Source organism: Lathamus discolor, chromosome 2 (genome assembly GCF_037157495.1).
Source record: "Lathamus discolor isolate bLatDis1 chromosome 2, bLatDis1.hap1, whole genome shotgun sequence".
Taxonomy (NCBI): Eukaryota; Metazoa; Chordata; class Aves; order Psittaciformes; family Psittacidae; genus Lathamus; species Lathamus discolor.
This window is the reverse complement of record NC_088885.1, coordinates 110,031,578-110,049,983: the sequence shown is the minus strand read 5'-3', so window position 1 is coordinate 110,049,983 and position 18,406 is coordinate 110,031,578. Positions and strand designations below refer to the sequence as shown.

At 37.9% G+C, this 18,406-nt stretch overlaps 2 protein-coding genes across 7 annotated transcripts in view; one reads left to right on the top strand and one right to left on the bottom strand.

The window, feature by feature from the left end:
- The window catches only part of METTL4 (methyltransferase 4, N6-adenosine), a 17,849-nt gene extending 17,253 nt beyond the window's left edge, over positions 1 to 596 (bottom strand). For 2 of the 5 annotated variants that reach the window (XM_065668076.1, XM_065668077.1), the window contains exon 1: positions 450 to 596. The gene's annotated coding sequence lies outside the window, so the exon portion shown is untranslated. The remainder of the gene's footprint in view (positions 1 to 449) is intronic. The other 3 variants (XM_065668079.1, XM_065668078.1, XM_065668075.1) reach the window with 2 other exon arrangements.
- On the top strand, positions 440 to 18,406 carry NDC80 (NDC80 kinetochore complex component). Of its 2 annotated transcripts, none has more exons than XM_065668074.1 (17): positions 440 to 709; positions 2,075 to 2,185; positions 2,650 to 2,736; positions 3,435 to 3,558; positions 3,679 to 3,851; positions 6,312 to 6,414; positions 7,228 to 7,317; positions 8,372 to 8,465; positions 9,633 to 9,739; positions 10,816 to 10,960; positions 11,234 to 11,439; positions 13,055 to 13,207; positions 13,495 to 13,584; positions 14,104 to 14,196; positions 15,104 to 15,234; positions 15,783 to 15,885; positions 16,241 to 18,406. In XM_065668074.1, the coding sequence occupies exons 2-17, from the start codon at positions 2,085 to 2,087 to the stop codon at positions 16,361 to 16,363; spliced, it is 1,923 nt and encodes a 640-aa protein (XP_065524146.1). In that variant the 5' UTR covers positions 440 to 709; positions 2,075 to 2,084; the 3' UTR covers positions 16,364 to 18,406. The 2 variants fall into 2 exon arrangements, with proteins under 2 accessions (XP_065524146.1, XP_065524145.1); XM_065668073.1 differs by lacking the exon at positions 440 to 709 and adding an exon at positions 767 to 1,001.

Here is an 18,406-nt window from a genome sequence, read left to right as displayed (position 1 = left end):
AGTTGATAAGTTTTCGAGAAAGTCCCTACGACTTCATACAGCACAGTGAACTTTATTCTCTTTAACAAGTTAGAACACAGCACCATGACACAGCAGCTGCATAGACCAGGATTTCACACGGCAGCGCCCAGAGCTGTAACACAAGCCCGGGGACAGCCGCCGCCCCAGCGCGGCGCAGGCAGGGCCACAGTGCTCGTACCCGCGCGTACACGGGGACAGCGAGCTCGGTTTTGCCGGGACCCCCTTTCCGATGCCACATCCCACCGCAATTCGGCAGGACGAGCAGCCTGGCGCCGCAGTACCCTCCTTACCGCCGCGGGGTGATAAAGCTGCTAAAGGCTCATTACGGCGGTGAATAAAAAGGGGACTGCCTTCCACTCTCGCCCCTCGCTGTGCAGGGAGAAAAACACCAGGACTCATCATCGCACAGCAACACCCCAACCGCTTACCTTCACTGCTCCGCCACAGCTGAGCGCCGCCATCTTGTTGTACGGCCACGACCTGTGCCCCTAAGAGTTTCCGGGTGAACCCGGCAGTCTGTGTGTGAAAGGCCAGTCAAAAGGAAGCGACAGAACACGCCCCGTGTCTCTTCACCCGTTACCCTTCTTCGTCGCTCCTCTATGACGCAGGAACTACGGCGCGCTACGTGACGTCGTCGGCGGGTGCATTTGAAATCGAGGGGACGGCTCAGGCACCGCTCGCCGTAACGGTCGGGCTGCTGGGACGGGGTTCTTTGTGGTGCAGGCCTTTCTTACCGAGGATAATAGGGCCGGGGCTGAGCCGCGCACGGGGGGAAGGCTGGGGCTCTGGGGGGCTGGTCTCGGCTGCCGCGAGTGTCGGGGTGTTGGCGTGTAAAACGCTGTTAGCGTCCCTGTTTGCCTTTGATACGGATTAAACGCGCTGTTAATGCAAGTGGAAGCAGTTGTGCCCAGTTCTGCCGTGCTCCTTCCTTTTTACTGCTGACGTGTGGACTATCAAACTGCTTTTAAACCAGCCATTTGGTATGTTTGTGAAGACAACTTACTGTTTGCTTTGCATCACTGGTAAAGGAATGGGACAATGTAGATTCTTGTATGAGGTCGTGGGTAAACCACCCTGTGAAGTGGGCCTAAGCTAAACTTCTGTCATGGATTGAGAGCTAGAAGTGGAACTAGAAATGTGATTGTGTAAACACAGTTTGTATTGATAATGTGTTATGGTAATGTTTGTAATGAAGGGGTTTTTTGATTACTTATAGTTCGGTCACTTGAGCCCATACCAAACTAGATACTCTGTAGAGGGCAAAAGTTGGTGTTTTTTTTCAAAATTAATTCTATTTGCCTCAAAGTTCCACTTAATGGCACTGGGGGGATAGTTCAATGCTTCCAGTTTGATTTCCACTTTGTGTGTATAGTCTGAAGATAACCATAATGCTCTATCCCTGGCAGTGTTCAAGGCCAGGTTGGACAGGGCCTAGAGCAACCTGGTCTAGTGTGAGGTGTCCCTGTCTATGGCAGGGGGGTTGGAATCTTAAGGTCCTTTCCAGCCCAACCCATTCTATGATTCTGTAATGCTATTTCAGAATAGGGTTTCTAGTTATTGTGCTATGATATTGTGAGATCATTTTGCAAAATCAGCAAGCAGGCTCAGAATTAGGGGCTAAGGAATAGATGAATGGCTAGAATGTTAGAAACAGTAGTCATTTTAACGTGGCTTTCCTCCCAGCTGATTAGACTGAAAAACTTCTTAAGCCGTTTTGGTTTTGGAACTTGTAGGTTAGAAGTTACTACAGATAAGTAAAGACAAAAACAGTACATTTTCAACCAGCACTGTCACTTTTATCAATAAAATAGTTAATTTGAAAGGCTGTGGCTGCTGCTATACAGTTCTGGAGAGAGATAAACACTTTTTCAGTGTGTGTGAGTGCGTTAATTTATATTTTTTTACCTAATATTTTTTTAAACTGTCAACACTGGTTGGTCCAAAGTACAGTTCTACTTGTTTGTTTTGCTCCTTTATAAAGTCATTGTGATGATTAAAATGTAAATATTCTTGGATCCTGCATTTTCCAATACTGATAGGTTTTGATTTACAGTTCAGTCACAATGAGACGAAGCTCAAGTATTGCTGGCAGCACTGGTCGGCAGTCTATGATGGCACTGCGAGTGCAGGACAGCAATAAGATGGGTCTTCAAACGCCTCAGATGTAAGTGTTGCTTATCTTGCTAAGAATAGGTATGTAAAACTAACTCTAAAGAGATTTACTGTAGTGTGTTTCGGTGTTTAAGTAGCAGCTGAAAAAAAAACATGAACAGCAAAAAGAAAATTTTTTGCAGCTAAGGATATTTGCACAAGTGATCCAGTTCTGCAAAAAAAATTTCTTTAATCTATTTGTATACCCATGACACATCTCAAATTGTAGCACTTTTCCATATATATTTCTTTAGAGGTGGCTGGGGGGGAGGGCATGTGTATGAAATGTATACTTGCATATCTTGCAGAAGTAGTAATGATTAATTGAGGAATAATGTATCAAAATCAGTTGGCTTTTCTGAGATGCTGATATGCTGAAGATGCTTAGGCTTATATGCATGTGTTTATAGTTTTCTTACATGAGCAAAAGGTGAAATGTTAGAAATATTCACTTGACTCCTTCTCCCTATCCCTCAGGAAGGACAGAAGTGCATTTGGGAAGCTGAGCATGAGCAAACCTACACCTGGAACTTCGGAAAGGAAAGTCAGCTTTTTTGGCAAGAGGTATTAAGGGCTTTAGATCTCTGTAATGTAAATTAAAACAATAACACTCCCACACCATTTTGTATTCTTTCTCTCTCGATTGCTTTTCATTACAGCAAGTAATGGACCTTGGGTGAGCATATCTTCAGGTCTGCCATCCTTCATTCTTTGATCACTAAACAATAATGCTGTGGAGTAGGAATTGCTCCGAGAGCTGTTCTTCCTCTTGGGAATGATAAGCGTTGGAGACCTTAAGAGATCCTCCCTACATTTGCCTGTTTAAGGAAGAACAGTGTCTTCAGTACACTCTGCTTTAGGTTCTCCTAATTTCTGAGATGCAAACCTTCCAAAAGTCTATAATCTTTCAGCTTAGTTCATGATTTTCTGTGTTCTATTGTCTTGCAAGGATCTTCTTTCGTAGGACACCGCTGTTGCAGAGAACTACTTTTAAATACTCCTTAAGTACTTCAGTCTTTATATTTTGCTCAATAAACTGAAGAAAATGTTCACCTAGGATGCAGTAATCCCTCTGTTGAACATGTGCATCATTGATTCCAGGTTGCTATTGTTTTTTCCAGTCATCATAGAAACTTTCAGGCATCCTTTTGAATAACAAATGCAAAAGAAACATAAAAATAGCAATTGTAGTGACTTAAATACTTAGGGAGTCCTTCTTTATTTGTATTGTCACAAGAACTGTATCTATTTTTTGTTCTTAGAACTAGTGGGGTTGGAGGCTCACGCAACAGTCAGTATGGTGTGTTTGGTACAGAAAAGATCAAGGATCCCAGGCCACTTCATGACAAGGCATTCATCCAACAATGTATCAAGCAGCTTTGTGAGGTAACTTTTAAACTTATTCGAAACATATGTTGTTAGGCATAAAAGATGCTAATAAGAATATTTCTTTTTCATGGTTTCAACTTTAGATTTTTAGTGACTAATATGCCATGTTTCTTTCAGTTTCTTGCTGAGAATGGTTATGCCCATAATGTTTCCATGAAATCACTACAGTCTCCATCTGTTAAGGATTTTTTAAAAATCTTCACTTTTGTCTATGGATTTCTTTGCCCTTCTTATGAACTGCCTGACTCCAAATTTGAAGAGGAAGTTCCCAAAGTTTTTAAAGAGCTTGGGTAAGATTATTATTATTAGTCTGTCATATTAAATAGATATGACACAGCTAGAAAATTAAAAGCTAAGAATTCTGCGTGATAGCTGGGGAGAATGCATAGGCTTCATTATTCCTCTGAAACTACAATGTTGTGATTAATTTTGTTTAGCTCCAAGTTTACTCTCTGAAGTAACTGATTCTCTGATTCTCAGACTTTACATTTTGTATTTGAGCTTGCAGAACTTCAGGTTGCTGGAAGCTTGCTTTGAAATGTAAAATCTAATTATTTGTCTTTATTTTTTTTTTAAACTTTGAAAGACAGAAATCTTCTACTCTCTTGAAGGGTTCAAGGCCAGGTTGGACAGGGCTTTGAGCAACATGTGGAAAGTGTTCCTGCCCATTGCAAGGGGGTTGGAATTAGATGAGCCTTAAGGTCCTTTCCAACCCAAACCAGTCTGTGATTCTATGAAAAGGTTTTTAACAGACTGTTCTGGTTCATTCTGTTAAAATCCAAGAACAGGAAAAAAAAAACGGTTTCAGAATGTTTGATTAGTTAAAAATAACTTTTCCTATAATTTCTCTGTACGCTTTTGAAGCAGAGAGTAGAAATAATAAAAATTACCACTGAGGTAGAAAAACCACTAAGTAGCTGGATGTTGTAATCTCATTCAAAAGTGTTTGGAATCAGTAATGCACCAACACTTTCCAAGAAAGAAAATCCTCTGCTTGTTGATAATGGCGAATATTTAGGTCTTATTAAAAAAAGTGAAGTGTAATTTGCTAGTGTAAATTCGAGCCCATGATGGTGTCAAAGCACCAGGACTCCTTAGATATAGGTACAAATCTGTTCTGTTCACTTCTTGGTATTTTTATAAAACTGGGTTTAGCCTATAATATTTGAAACTGCTGACCTAGCTGAGATGTTGAAAAGGAGGTTGTTCTCAAGAGGCTTTACTCTGCTGCACCAAGAGTGCAATCCTCCATAAAAAGACTTGTTCTGAGACCTCACTTTAAGTTTTCTTAAAACTTAAGTAAAACAGACTTAAGTAATTAATTTTTAAAGATTCTTAGCCTGAATGGCTTGTGAGCACTTATTTATAGCTATCAGTTTATCGGTAGCTTCCTGTTCAATGTTCTTAAAATATTTTTGGGCAGCAGTCTGCCTAAAGACAGAATAAAGTCTGCACTTCTGTGCTCCTTAACAAACAGAAGATTGAGAAAATGTCTGTAATTAGCATGCTTCATGTTTTTAGCATGTTAATACTTTGATATGCAACTATTCTAAAATTCATTTCTGTAATTGCATGACATGAAGCTGATAATCAGCTGTTTTGTTTTCAAAGTTCCTTAGACCCAAGAAGCAAGAATCTTGCCCTCTAAGAACAGAACTCCTATGTACTAATTTCTTTTCATATGTTAAGAAATCCTCCAGGCTTGCACACCTATTTTGGAAGTCTAAACACCATCTATTGACTATTCCTCCCTCATGTTTGCCTTTCCTTTGAGGTCTTTGTCTCATCATGAATCGCCTCATGCTTACAGGTTACCCACTCCTTTTTCCTTAGTACTGTACTGTCCATCCCTCCCCTGTAAGAGAGGCTAAGGAGCGTATGAAGGGACTAAGGACTGTGTGAAGGAATAGCTTACATTGCTTTTGTATGAGGCCTTAATTGTTCCTAATCTTTGAATATGCAAAAGTCCATTTTTTATCAATTATTTCTTCAATAGTGAACCAGTAGAGGGAGTTGATTGTCCCACTCTGCACTGATTGGTGTGGCCCTGCCTTTAATATTGTGTGCAGTTTTGGGTACCTCAATGTAAGAAAGGCATCGAACTATTGAAGTGTGTCCAGAGGAGGGTGGCCAAGATGGTGAAAGGCCTTGAGGGCAAGACTTATGAGGAGCAGCTGAGGTCACTTAGCCTGTTTAGCCTGGAGAAGAGAAGGCTGAGGGATGACCATTGCAGTCTACAGCTTCCCCAAGAAGGGCAGCAGAGGGTGAGGTGCTCATCTCCCCTCTGGTGATCAGCAGTAATACACAAGGAAATGGAATGAAGCTGTGTCAGGCAACGTTCAGATTGGACATTAGAAATAGGCTTTTCACCAAGACGGTTGTCGCTTACTGGAACAGGCTACCCAGGAAAGTGGTCACAGCACCCACACTATCAGAGTTCAAGGAGCATCTGGACAACATTAGTCATATAGTTTAGTTTCAGTAGTCCTGCAAGGAGCAGGGAGTTGGACTCAATTCTTATGGGTCACTTCCAACTTGAAATATTCTCTGAATTACAAAATAAACCCATGGTAATTGAATGAAATAGTGTTGTAAGAACTTGGCTTACCTCCTTTGATGTACAGTATAAAGTACAATTGAGTTTGTTCTTCATCTGTGACTTCATCTACATGTAAATTGTTGTTTTCATGTCTACTTGTTTATCACTGTTTTCCACAGCTATAAAAAATGTATTTTCTTCGACCTTGTAGGTACCCCTTTGCTTTGTCAAAAAGCTCCATGTACACAGTGGGAGCACCACACACGTGGCCTCAGATTGTGGCAGCTTTGGTGTGGTTAATTGATTGTGTCAAGGTAACATTTGTCCTTTTTTAGCCAAATGTTTCCAATTTTGGGGCTGGAATGTTTGTTTCAATATAGATCTCTTAAATGCTTTCTAAATATTTCTTTGATATTTATATAAAGAAAAAAAGTAGGTGTTCTTACCTGCTGTCTGGGAGCTAGTCCTTAGCCTTACTTTTAATATTGAGTTTTTAATGTTAAGGTATGGTAGTTTTTTAACTGTGTGCACTGGATAAATTTGTGTATGAGAGAGGTGGAGGGAGATGATAACTTACATATAAAAATATGAAAAGGTAATGGGTTTATTCATGCATCTTCAGTGCTTATCTTCTTGTGAGATCTGCCATCTTCTATATTTGAAATCTAAGGATGGAATTTTCAATAGCAATTATTCAAGTGTTCTGTGATCATTTTACAGAATGGGGTAGGTTTGTGTTTGGGAGCAGCTTGCTTGTTTGGTTTTGAAAGTGTTAACTCTGCTGCTGCCGGCTCAGGTCTGAACAAAACTTGGAATCTGTGACAAGTTCACTACTGAATTGGTCACATGTAAAAATACCATCTTTTATGCTGAAAAGATACATTTGGTTTAGCAAGGCAATTTGTCAGTGTTGAATTTGGAGTTAATAATGCCTCTTCACCTTTTAAGTCAACTAAACACAGGTTTATACACTGATGTGATTGGTCACATTCTGAAGCAGCATCTTTACACCCACTTGCTGAAATCCTAATCCAGTGTTACTCTGCTTCTTATCACGAACATGAAACTAATATGAAAACTAATGGAGATCTTCACACTTGCTCTTTGTATGCACCTGTGCCTTTCAGTTGTACGCTGCTGCGAGGGAAAATGCGCCATCGTTTGATGATGGACAGAACAGGGGAGGAGAGACAGATGATGGAATTGTACATAGTAAGGTACCATGATTATCAGAGCTGTTCAACTGAATTTTTCTATATGCTGTAACAACACAAATATGAGACAAAAAAATTATCTGAATTTATATATTCTGTTCCGATTTATATTCACAATTTTCTCTAGGAAGTATAGTATCATCATATAAAAAGCCTGATCAACTAGTTTAACAGAGTACAGTGTAAAGACAGTGACTTCATCATAAATTTGGTAGCTCTTGCAGATTCCTACTCAGTTCACCATTTAAAAATATTTGATTTTCGAGACACAGAATAGGGTGGCAATGTAATTCAGGCACTTAAAAATCTAGCAGCTTGCTTTCTTTCAGATTTATCAGGGATTATTAGTACTGCTCAGATTTAACTCAGGGTCAGCCCACAACAGATGTTTGGAAGGGATTATACGATGTGCAAAAAAACAAAATTAAATCATAATTTTGGACAAAGGTTACAAATCTAACAGTTGACAAGTAAAAATGATTTAAAACTGTGTGCTTATACCCTGATGCATATGCATGTATGTTGAGACAAAATTTACAATACTGTTGTAATTGCTTCTGAAAGATCTGTAATTTAAAGTCTCAAGTAAATTCTTGCATAACCTTTCTTTAATTCTAGATCAGTACTCTTGACGTCTGCATATCTCAAGTATAGTGGTCCTATTTAGGTCTGTTAAACAGACCTACCATTTTCATAAACAAGCATGAAAGCATCATATGCTTCAAGATAATAAATTCTTATATGTGGTATCTACTGTTATTGTTAGGTATTGCAGAAAAATGTATCAAGTATTTCCAGACCTTTCTTAATGTGAATTCTAGATGTCGCCTCCTGCCAGGATATAATCTGTTGACATTCTATGTTTTAAGGGAGGGGAAAATGGTTTTTTTGGAGGGGAGGGGGGGGATTTTTTTTCTTTTTTTATGGAAGTGCTGTCAAACCAGTGAAAGATATTTTTGATGTCAGTTCAGTCCCATTGGTTGAGTAGATTTAGACTATGTAGATATTTTACAGCCCTTTGAATTGTTGAAATGAAAACTTTTCATACTGTTTTCAGGTTTTCATGGATTACTGTGTGAAGTGCTATGAGCAATTCATGAAAGGGGGAGATACTTTTGAAGAATTGGATGCAGAAGTGCAGTCAAAATTAAGTAAGTTTTCATGTTTTAATGAAGTGGCTTTGTTACTGGTTTCTTTCCTCTTTGTAAAGTGAGCAAAACTGCTGCAAGTGAAAGTGACCTGAAGTAGGGGAAGCCAAAATTCCAAAGTACCTTTCAGTCACTCTGACTCAATTCTTTTTTTCTTTTTTTTTTTTGTGCATTTTTACTAGTTTGGACAGATGGGTTATGCTCTACTATCAGCTATACCTGTACAATCCTATTGTTTTCATGGCTTTGTGGCAGCAAAGCAGTATACAGTTCTTCAGATACAAATTCCATCTATGCAGATGTTCTTGTTTGTCTGACAAAATTAAGAGTTAAAAAAAGAAAAATACTACCAGAGGGTGCACATTTGATGAGTAAGGAAGTTCAGCTTCTAAAAGCTCTGAAAACAGCTTGCAAGTGTTCCAAACTCTGTTGTTAAGGTTCCCGTGTATGATTCACCATGCAGCCATGCTTATCTTCAGGGAGATGGAAAAGTATTAATTTTTATTTTTTTTTTACTTATTCATTTCATCACCTACAGAAATGAAAAAAGAATATGAGAACAAGGAGGAAGTAGTTCTTGCTTTGTGCCCTACTATGAAAAGACAGACTAAGGACACTTCTATTGCAAGCTGGAGCCATCAATTGGAGAGATTACAAGCTACCAGATTGTTACTAGATATTAGTAGGAAAAAGTAAACATGGCATTGTTTAGCAAACACTGAAGGAAGTAAGGGAAAAAGATGTCTCAAGAGGCAAGGAAGTATGTGAATGAGAAACGAGTATACAAATCAGCCTACCTTGTGAACCTGGAATAGATGGAACTTACCTAACAAACACTATCTTGTAGTGTGGGCTATATGACAGTTTGGAAACTGATCTCACATGAGTGATTTTGACCTCTTAACAAACAAGTTTTTCAGTCCTCACTTTGTATCTTGTTTGTTTGGGGGGTTTTGCCTATTTGCTTTGTAATGGAAGTGTGTGTGGTTTTTCTGATGGCTTTGTTAGTTGTTTAGGTTGGGTTCGTTTATTGGTGGTTTTGTTTCCATAAAATAATTGTCCAGATAATGGGTATTTACTGTGCTGAAGCTAAAGCACAGATACTCAGATTAGGTGATGATATTCAGTGACATTAACTTGTAACTTCCACCCTCTTTTCCACCTCCCCAGAGGATTTATTTAATATAGATGAATTCCAGATAGAAAATTTAGCAGCTGACAACAAAAGGCTTCATGAAGAGATTGCAAGACTAGAAAAAGAAAAGGAAAACGAGCCGGTTAGTAAAATGTGTCTATACTTGTTTATATGGTGAAGTTGCATTTTCTGTTATTGTTAAGCAAAAATGCTGATGATATATTAAAAAATGGAAAATTATTATCAGTGCTCGAAGAGATTTTAATTAGGCTAGGTTATTACAGACTCTATACCGTTATAGTACAAGGTATTTACTGTGGAATTTTCAGTCACTGATATTATGCAGATATTTTCAGGTAAGAAAATCTTGCATTGACTGAAATGGTAATAAAATAGTTGAATTTTTTTTTTTCCTCTGAACTTCAGCATTATTTCTTCAAAACATGTTGGTATGAGAACTGCTTAGGGATCAGAAGAACTTTTTATAAGAGCAAGTAGTAATATGACAGAAGGTAGTTGCCTCAGACTGAAAGAGGATAGATACAGATGAGATATTAGCAAGAAACTCTTCACTGTGGGTTTGGTGAGGCACTGGAACAGGTGCCCAGAGAAGCCATGGCTGCCCCATCCCTGGCAGTGTTCAAGGCGAGGTTGGATGGGGTTTTGAGCAACCTAGTCTAGTGGAAGGTGTTCCTGCACATGGCAGGGGGGTTGGAACTGAGTGATCTTTAACAATTCCATTGACTCAACAGTAACAATATATTTTAGGGAAAATTTCTTGTTTGAAAAGTTGGATTCTGCTTTTTAATGCATCAGGAGTTCAAAAATGCTTTAGCGGCTGTGCAGCTGGCTAATTGAGACCCCTGGCTACTGTGGAAAATGTGCTGCTTGTGTTCCCAGCTTCCCGTAGATTTCTGCCCTTTGTGTATTATTATACTTAAGCTGTGAATTACCTGTAGTAAGAAATTTATTAATGCAATGCCTGATGCAAATCAAAGACTAAACACAGGAACCAAGTTACAAACCATATTTTCAGACCTTTTTATTTTTTAAAGATGCTTAACTTGACTCAGCTGTCACATGTAAAATTTATTAAAGTTCTTTAATTTTATGTTTATACTATTGAAGCTGACCAATTAACTTATTGTCTTGTCTGGAAAGTAAGATAATTATTTTAGATTAAAATAATAATGGCTGTTCTTTCAATCCATTTACTAGGATCGTAGAGTATCACTACGAAATGTGAAAGCATCTCTTCAATCAGATGTCCAGAAATACCAGGCTTACTTAGCTAATCTGGAATCTCATATAGCCATCCTTGATCAAAAAAAGGAAGGTGTGAATGAGGAAGTTGAGACAGCAGGTAAGAAGGTTTTGGTCACAAATGCAATAGTGAAGCTAGAAATAGGTTTAAAATAATTGTAAATCTCAGTGTCAGGACAGATACTTAGTGTATGAAGATGGCACAAATAACTTTGCAAAATGGATTGCTAGTAGAGATTGGGTTTTGGCTGATAGCTGCTTGTACACTGGAGTAATGACATACGGTTATTTACTAATAAAAATACGGAGAGACGAGATTTAACTATATAGGCTGGTATTTTACACACATTTAACAAATGTTTTGTAAACTTAGAAATGGAAGTAGAAGCAATGAAGCAGGAGAATGCTCGGCTCCAGCACATCTTTGATAACCAAAAGTACTCAGTTGCGGACATTGAGAGAATAAATCATGAGAGAAACGAGTTGCAGCAAACCATTAACAAGCTGACGAAGGAAGTAGAGGCAGAAGAACATCAGCTGTGGAATGAAGAGCTGAAATATGCTAGGAGTAAAGAAGCGGTATGTGAAAACCCTACTACACTGAGAGGTGGTTCTCCGATTACATCATACAAGCTTAAACCTGGGACTTGGACTATTTCTAACTTCTTTCCTAAATAATCTTAACAGCAGCATAGATATGTCTTTAATAGCCTAAAGTGACAAGAATGGCTTCCGTTTACTGTCTTGCTGAAAAAATGCAAGGTGTTCGTTTTGTTGTTGTTTCCCCCCACCCCACCCCACATTTCTGTTTTGAGCATAATGGAACTGTATCCTTTCCATTTTTTTCTTTTTTGCCTGCATCATAAGGATGGTAGAATATGTACCACTGTCAGGTCTCACTGTGTTATAACATCAAGAACTTTTATAACATTAGCAGTTTCAGGCTAATATTAAGATTTCATGGCAAGGAAGTAATGCAAAATTAGAGCTTTAAATCAGTATCGGCATGTATTTGGGACCAGATTGATCCCTTATATGGAAGGTCTAATAGATTTTTAAGGAACAAATTCAGTTCCCTCAAACAGATGAAAAGATGTGGGCCTGTCAGTGGTGTGATTTAAAAGCTTCTGCTTTGCTAGATGGAGAACTAAAGAACTTGCATTTGGCAGGGTTAACCTTTATCAAACACTTGCACAGTATGAAGAATTTAACTTAATATTACTAAGTATGAAGCACATAACTGTAAAAAATATTTGTTTTTTGATGTTTTCATGTAAATGGCACTCATTAATCAGAACATAGAGCATTTAATAAGCTTAGGCTAGAGGTATGCTCAAGTGTTATTAGGATATGTGGCTTTTCCTGTCAAAACTAACAAGGAACACATATCAACATGATGACTGATCAGTTTTAGTTATTTGTATTATTTTCAAGCATGGTTTTCCTTCCTTGTCAACTAAGCCTCAAAAAGCTGAGGCAGGAAAAAAGTACAGCAGATGAGCAGGGAAAAAAACAGGTGTACCGTTGTCTTACCCATACACACTGGAAACCTTCAAGAGCAAATTCTGAAAGAATCGTAAACTAACATTTAATCCAAGCAGTGCAAACTGCTAGACTGTCACAGAATCATGGAATCATAGAATAGTTAGGGTTGGAAAGGACCTCAAGATCACCTAGGTCCAACCCCCCTGCCATGGACAGGGACACCTCACACTAAACCATGTCACCAAAGGCTTCATCCAACCTGGCCTTGAACACCGCCAGGGATGGAGCACTCACAACCTCCCTGGGCAACCCATTCCAGTGCCTCACCACCCTAACAGGAAAGAATTTCCTCCTTATATCCAATCTAAACTTCCCCTGTTTAAGTTTTAACCCGTTCCCCCTTGTCCTGTCACTACAGTCCCTGACGAAGAGTCCGTCCCCAGCATCCCTATAGGCCCCCTTCAGGTACTGGAAGGCTGCTATGAGGTCTCCACGCAGCCTTCTCTTCTCCAGGCTGAACAGCCCCAACTTCCTCAACCTGTCTTCATACGGGAGGTGCTCCAGTGCATACAGCTTTTGCACACTGTGGCATGACATGGAATCATGTTTCTACACAGCAACTCAGACACCTGTTTAAAGCCCTGTAATTTTTGCAAAACTTTTCACTTATATTTTCTGTATTATTTTTGCCCTTTTCTCATCTGAACAGATAGAAATGCAACTGGTGGAGTATCATAAACTGGCTCGAAAGCTGAAATTAATTCCAGTAAGTGCTGAGAATTCCAAAGGCCACGACTTTGAGATTCAGTTTAATCCTGATGCAGGACCAAGTTGCCTAGTCAAATACAGAACTCAGATCAAGGTGAGTAGACTCAACACTAAATGTTTCTGTTACCACTTGTAAAAAAAAAAAAAAAAAAAAAAATTTTTTTTTGGAAATGCTGGGAAGGTCTCTCTTAACCTCTCAATGAAACTTGATTGAAAAAGCTTGTGATGCATTGCCATAACTGCATTATAATATAGGAAGGAAAATTGCTGTTGAAGGGTATAGCAGCCTAAATAAAAACAGGAAAGGGAGGAGATATACTGAGATGCATCTTAGTTCAAACTAAAAAACTCCATTAACCAGATCTTGTATGTGTATTACAGGGTCCCCTTATGGAGATCATAAACCAGACTGAGGAAGACATTAGGAAAGCTACTCAGCAGAAAATGGCTTTGGAAGATACTTTGGAACAGGTCTGTTGGTTAATGAAGATTAGGACTAAGATACTGTAATGTCACCTGCTGTTCTCATTTGGCGTTTTGCATGGGTTAAGTGTGGTGTGGTGGGTTGGATTTTGTTTGGGTTGGTTTTGTTGGGTTTTGTTGTTGCTGTTGGGTAGGGGGTGGGTTTTTTTGGGGGTGGAAGGGGGGTGCTGTGAGAAGGTTGCTTTAATTATGGTGGAACCTAAAAGTTTCTGTGAGACTTATGGTCTCCTTCTGTTGCTTTAAATAATATATATTCTCTGCTTTGAAGATTATACAGTTCACGTGTATTTGACCATAAATATTGGAAAAGTTTGGTTTTAATAAGTTGCCCATTCCAATCTGTTGTGTGGCTTACCATCGCTGACATGTTGTCATGAGGAAGATTTTTAGCAATATTGGGTTCAGGATTAAATATTTCTTGGCTATCACATGTTGTTTGTGATGGCATGGGTTTATATGGTGGAATTCTTTTTGTATTCTATTTTCTCAGTCATGTTTTCATTTTAGATGAATGTAATGGTAGCGGACAAGAAAAGCAGTGTGAAAACGCTAAAAGAAGAAGCTGAAAAACTGGATGATCTTTACCGTCAGAAGCTTAAGGTAGAACTTTTTATCGGTTGATGACAATCTATCCTTAATGTCCTTAATCTTTATACATAAGTTTTAGATTTGTATTTTTGTTTGGACCTCCGGCCTGGCCTCGTTACATTCCTCTTGCAGGATTCTCTAATTCGTTTCAGAAATATTTCTGTGCTACCTTAAGTGAGTCAGCTCTCACTTTCTTGTAAGAGAATCTGGCATCATACTTCGGCAGATTCCGTATATCATAAGCTACTACGTCCAGTAATAAAAGTAGTGGCAATCATCTCCTGACCTCAGGATTTTTCAAAGCATGTGCTTGAAGGAGATTTTAGAGTTAACAGAATCTGCCTTGTCTAATCAGCTCATATATAATAAATACAGGTTTTAGTAAACATGTTTAATCACATTAAAAAGTAAGGAAGAAATTATTTGACTAAAAGCACACTAAATGTTGTAATAATATAAAACTGTTGCTTTCTTGGCTTTTGGGGGCTTGTTTTGTTTTTTTTTCTTCCCTCCCCAGTGAGGGTGTGGACCCTATGCTAAGTGGCTGCTTCAGTACCTCCCAGCTATCAGTATGACTTTGGTGAGGCTGTGGTGCCCAGGAGAAAAATGCCTTTTGAACTAATCTAATGTCTTGCATAACTGCTCTTCTAAATCAAATCCGTGAGCTACAACCACAAAACAGGGTTATTTCATTGCTAATGTCTGCATTGGTGGCTGAGTGCAATCAACTTAGTTTATACCTGAAACATTAGGTTTGGAGCATGTCTTTGTTTTCTCTTCTTAGTTCTGAGTTTGGAGTCACTTGTTTGAATTCCGCATTCAAGTTTCAGAATGTAATCGGGTAATATAAATGAGGAGAAAAAAATCCTAATTATTCCTGAGCTATGCAATTTATTTATTTTTTCTCTTATGTTTACAGGAGGCAGAAGAGGAAGAGAAAAAATGTGCAAACGAACTGGAATTGTTAGAGCAGCATAAGCAATTACTTGAGAGGGGTATCAATGAAGGTCTCAGTGAAGCCACGAATGAACTGCATGATCTGCAACGAAAGTAAGGCCCATAACTTCTAGTTGTTTGTGTAGTTTATTTGGGATTTTTGTGTTCTGGGGATAAAGACATTTTCTTGAATCCTAGCATAAAATTCCTTGCTGAGATGGTATCCATTTCAGTATATTAATTTCACAAATTCACAATTGAAAGATTTTTCTGCTCCACATTTAGTGTTTTTGCTGTAATATTTCTCTGCTGTATCAGAAGTCCTGATACCCATGTAATTTTTTTTCATATATATGGTTATAGTAAAGTAATCAGTTTGTTTCCAAACTTATGTGACAGCTACATTTTTACAGCCCTACAGTCTGGAAAAACTGTTCTGACTCTAGTCTGACTCTAAGGCACTTTGTTTCTTACTGGTTAGCATAATATGGTCCTTTTTCTTCTAACTTGAGTATTAATATATAAATCTATATTGGCTCAAGTTGAGGCTAATAGAAAAACGTTATGGCTAATGATGACAATATATCAGACTTGAAGTGATTGGTTTAGATGTCAGGAATTTAATAATTATGGACGTGACTTTGAGTGTCTTTACTTTTCAGGTATCAAGTTGTTCTGCAGACAAAAACAGAAGAGAGAAGGAAAGCTGGTGATAACTTGCATCGTCTTTTGGAAGTCATTGCTAGTCATGTACTATCTACAGAGGTAAGCTAAAACTTGATATTCCTAATTCTTTCTAGAAACATTTGCAACTGCAGCTAAATGCACAGAAATTGGAACTTACTTTTTCCAATAAAGTAAGTTATTTTAGAGCTGCTCCACTGAGTCTGTGGATTCTAGTTACATAAATTTGTTGACAAAACCTTTGGCACAAGTAATCAAAACTGATCATTAAATTTCAGCAGTAATATCCTGTCAGGTTTAATCTGCTTCTAGCAGACAACTTTCAGGTAAGTGTTTAACTGAAATCACTTAACCTGTGCAATGACTGCTTAGAATGCTTTAGCAGAACCAGTTCAATAGAGACCATGATCTAATAAACTTTCTATAACTCTTCTAGAAATACCTTGAGGAACAGAATATGAAAATTGAGAAAGACCATAAGGAGTTAATGTCTGAAGATCTGTTGTCAACCTTGACAGGAATTCTAGACAGTTGTAAAAAGAAGGCTGAAAGTCTGTAATTGCTGAAAAGGTGAAGATGAAACTTTCTGAAGCTCTGTATGGTGCCTTCTAAAAGGATGAGTCCTTCTTGTGTTCAGCAGCAGAACTGGTTTTAAGTATAAATAAATGTTTTTATGAATCTCCTTTGTTATATGGGCACAAATATGTTAAAAAAATTAACCAATATATTTACATTTTTTAGAAAAGGCTTTGCTTACACTTCCTCCTTGCTATGTATTAAACATGATTACAAACATCTGTTACAAGACAGCTGTGGAACAACTAAATTTTATTTTTCTTTATAATAAAATCATTTATCTCCTGGGAACATTAGTAAGACAAGAGTACAGTTAACTTGTTACAGTAACAAATCAGAGTGGACTTACAGATGGAACTGCAAGTAACAGCAAAAATGCAGAGGGTAGTGACAACTTGAAATACTGCTACTTAAAAATAACTACTGGTTTTTGTAGATGTGTAATATTTCTAACTGAGAAAAGTTATGCTCTCCCTTTTAGAGTATAGCTTGTGCATTTCCTAGTATACATATATAGTTAGCACACATGCATGACTGCATATCCATCCCTAAGCCTTTCACATTTAGTAGCAAGACCAAATGTGAGTGTATTTCAGCCTCCATCTTGTTCAGTTATCTATGAAACTGCCCTAAGGCCCCTCTTACATAAGATATTTTTTAACGAAAACCTCTTTGAAAAGATCAGTAGTTACAGTCTCATAAATAGTCTAAAGGAAGATACTTAGTTTGAAAATAAAGTTCGGTCTCTGCTCATAGTCGCACATGAAACCTCACTGTACTACTTAAATCTACCTCTGGTTTACACATTCAAGTAGGGCAACGTGAATTCTGGCAGTCCAGCTAAGTCAGTTGTAGATTTTGCTAATGTTTGATACATCAAAATGGTCCAAAATGAGTCTGCATTCTTGGAACAGTAGGACAGGCTCTGTTTTATTTATTTTTCTTCCTCAGAAACGTAGCAGTAAAATTAGTGCATGGAGAAATCCATTCCAAATACATTGAAGAAAATGTAACCCATCTCTTGAACGTGTACTTCTTTGTCGGTGCTATGTGGAAGTAGTATCTTATCTACTCTGTATATACTTTTCTGTTTAAAAAAAAATGTAATAAAAATTCAGCATTTATGTCTTGGTTAGTTTAGTTTATGGTAGCATTTTCTAATGGAAGTACTGAAGTATTCCAGTGTTTCTAAGAGTTCACTGATTAAAAAAAAATAAAAAGATAAAAACAACTTCACAGTCTGAAAAAAGGGATTTAGCAGCCAATAGCTAAATGAAGTTGTTCCTCAATTCTATAATGAGATACAATATTTGAATGAAACTCGGATCCCTAGGATATACAGCAAAACTTAAGCTGGACCAAAACTCAATCTGAATGCAGACTACAAATTGAAACTGAATTGTCTTTATTTCTAGACTATTTTTGCAAAGGATATACAAATCTCTAGCATAGTGTGTGAATCTTCTGGCTCTGGTATAACTTGTTTCAGATATTATGATAATGATGGCATTATTTAAGCTTCTAACTTTGTTCTTTTGTTGTACTGCAGACATTTAATTTGACAGCTGTAAAAGTTTTCTGCCAGGTGGGTAGTATTTCTGCTTCCTTCTTTGATCCTCTCTCATTTCTGCCTTTACAAACCTTTTTTCTGTAGAAGCCTCGTCCTTATCAAATCTCAGTTCCTTCTCTTTAAAGGCTTTCTAAAGCAGTATTCTTCTGAGGAAAACTGTGAACCACACAAAAAAATCATGTTCTTCTAAAATATGTGTTTACTTAGGGGCTATTAATAGCTGTTTGTCTGTGCTTCTGTAACTGACTGTTTTTCTGTTCATTAGTATTCACAGGTTCTTTGCCATGTGTGGTAGTTGGTAAACTGAGTAAACGAAAGCAAAATAAATGTCATTTACAAGGACTGATTCCAACCCAATGCTAACAGATTAAAGAATCAAGGTCACAACATTTTCATGTACTGACAAATGTAATATTATTAAATTAGCCTTCAAAAATAAAAGGTCCACATTTGTAA

Bases quoted from the DNA above. Each gene is read 5' to 3' on its own strand.
- NDC80 (XM_065668074.1), top strand. From the start codon at position 2,085: ATGAGACGAAGCTCAAGTATTGCTGGCAGCACTGGTCGGCAGTCTATG. The intron at 10,961-11,233 runs GTAAGAAGGTTT...TTGTAAACTTAG, and splicing joins TGAGGAAGTTGAGACAGCAG to AAATGGAAGTAGAAGCAATG. The intron at 15,886-16,240 runs GTAAGCTAAAAC...TAACTCTTCTAG, and splicing joins GTCATGTACTATCTACAGAG to AAATACCTTGAGGAACAGAA.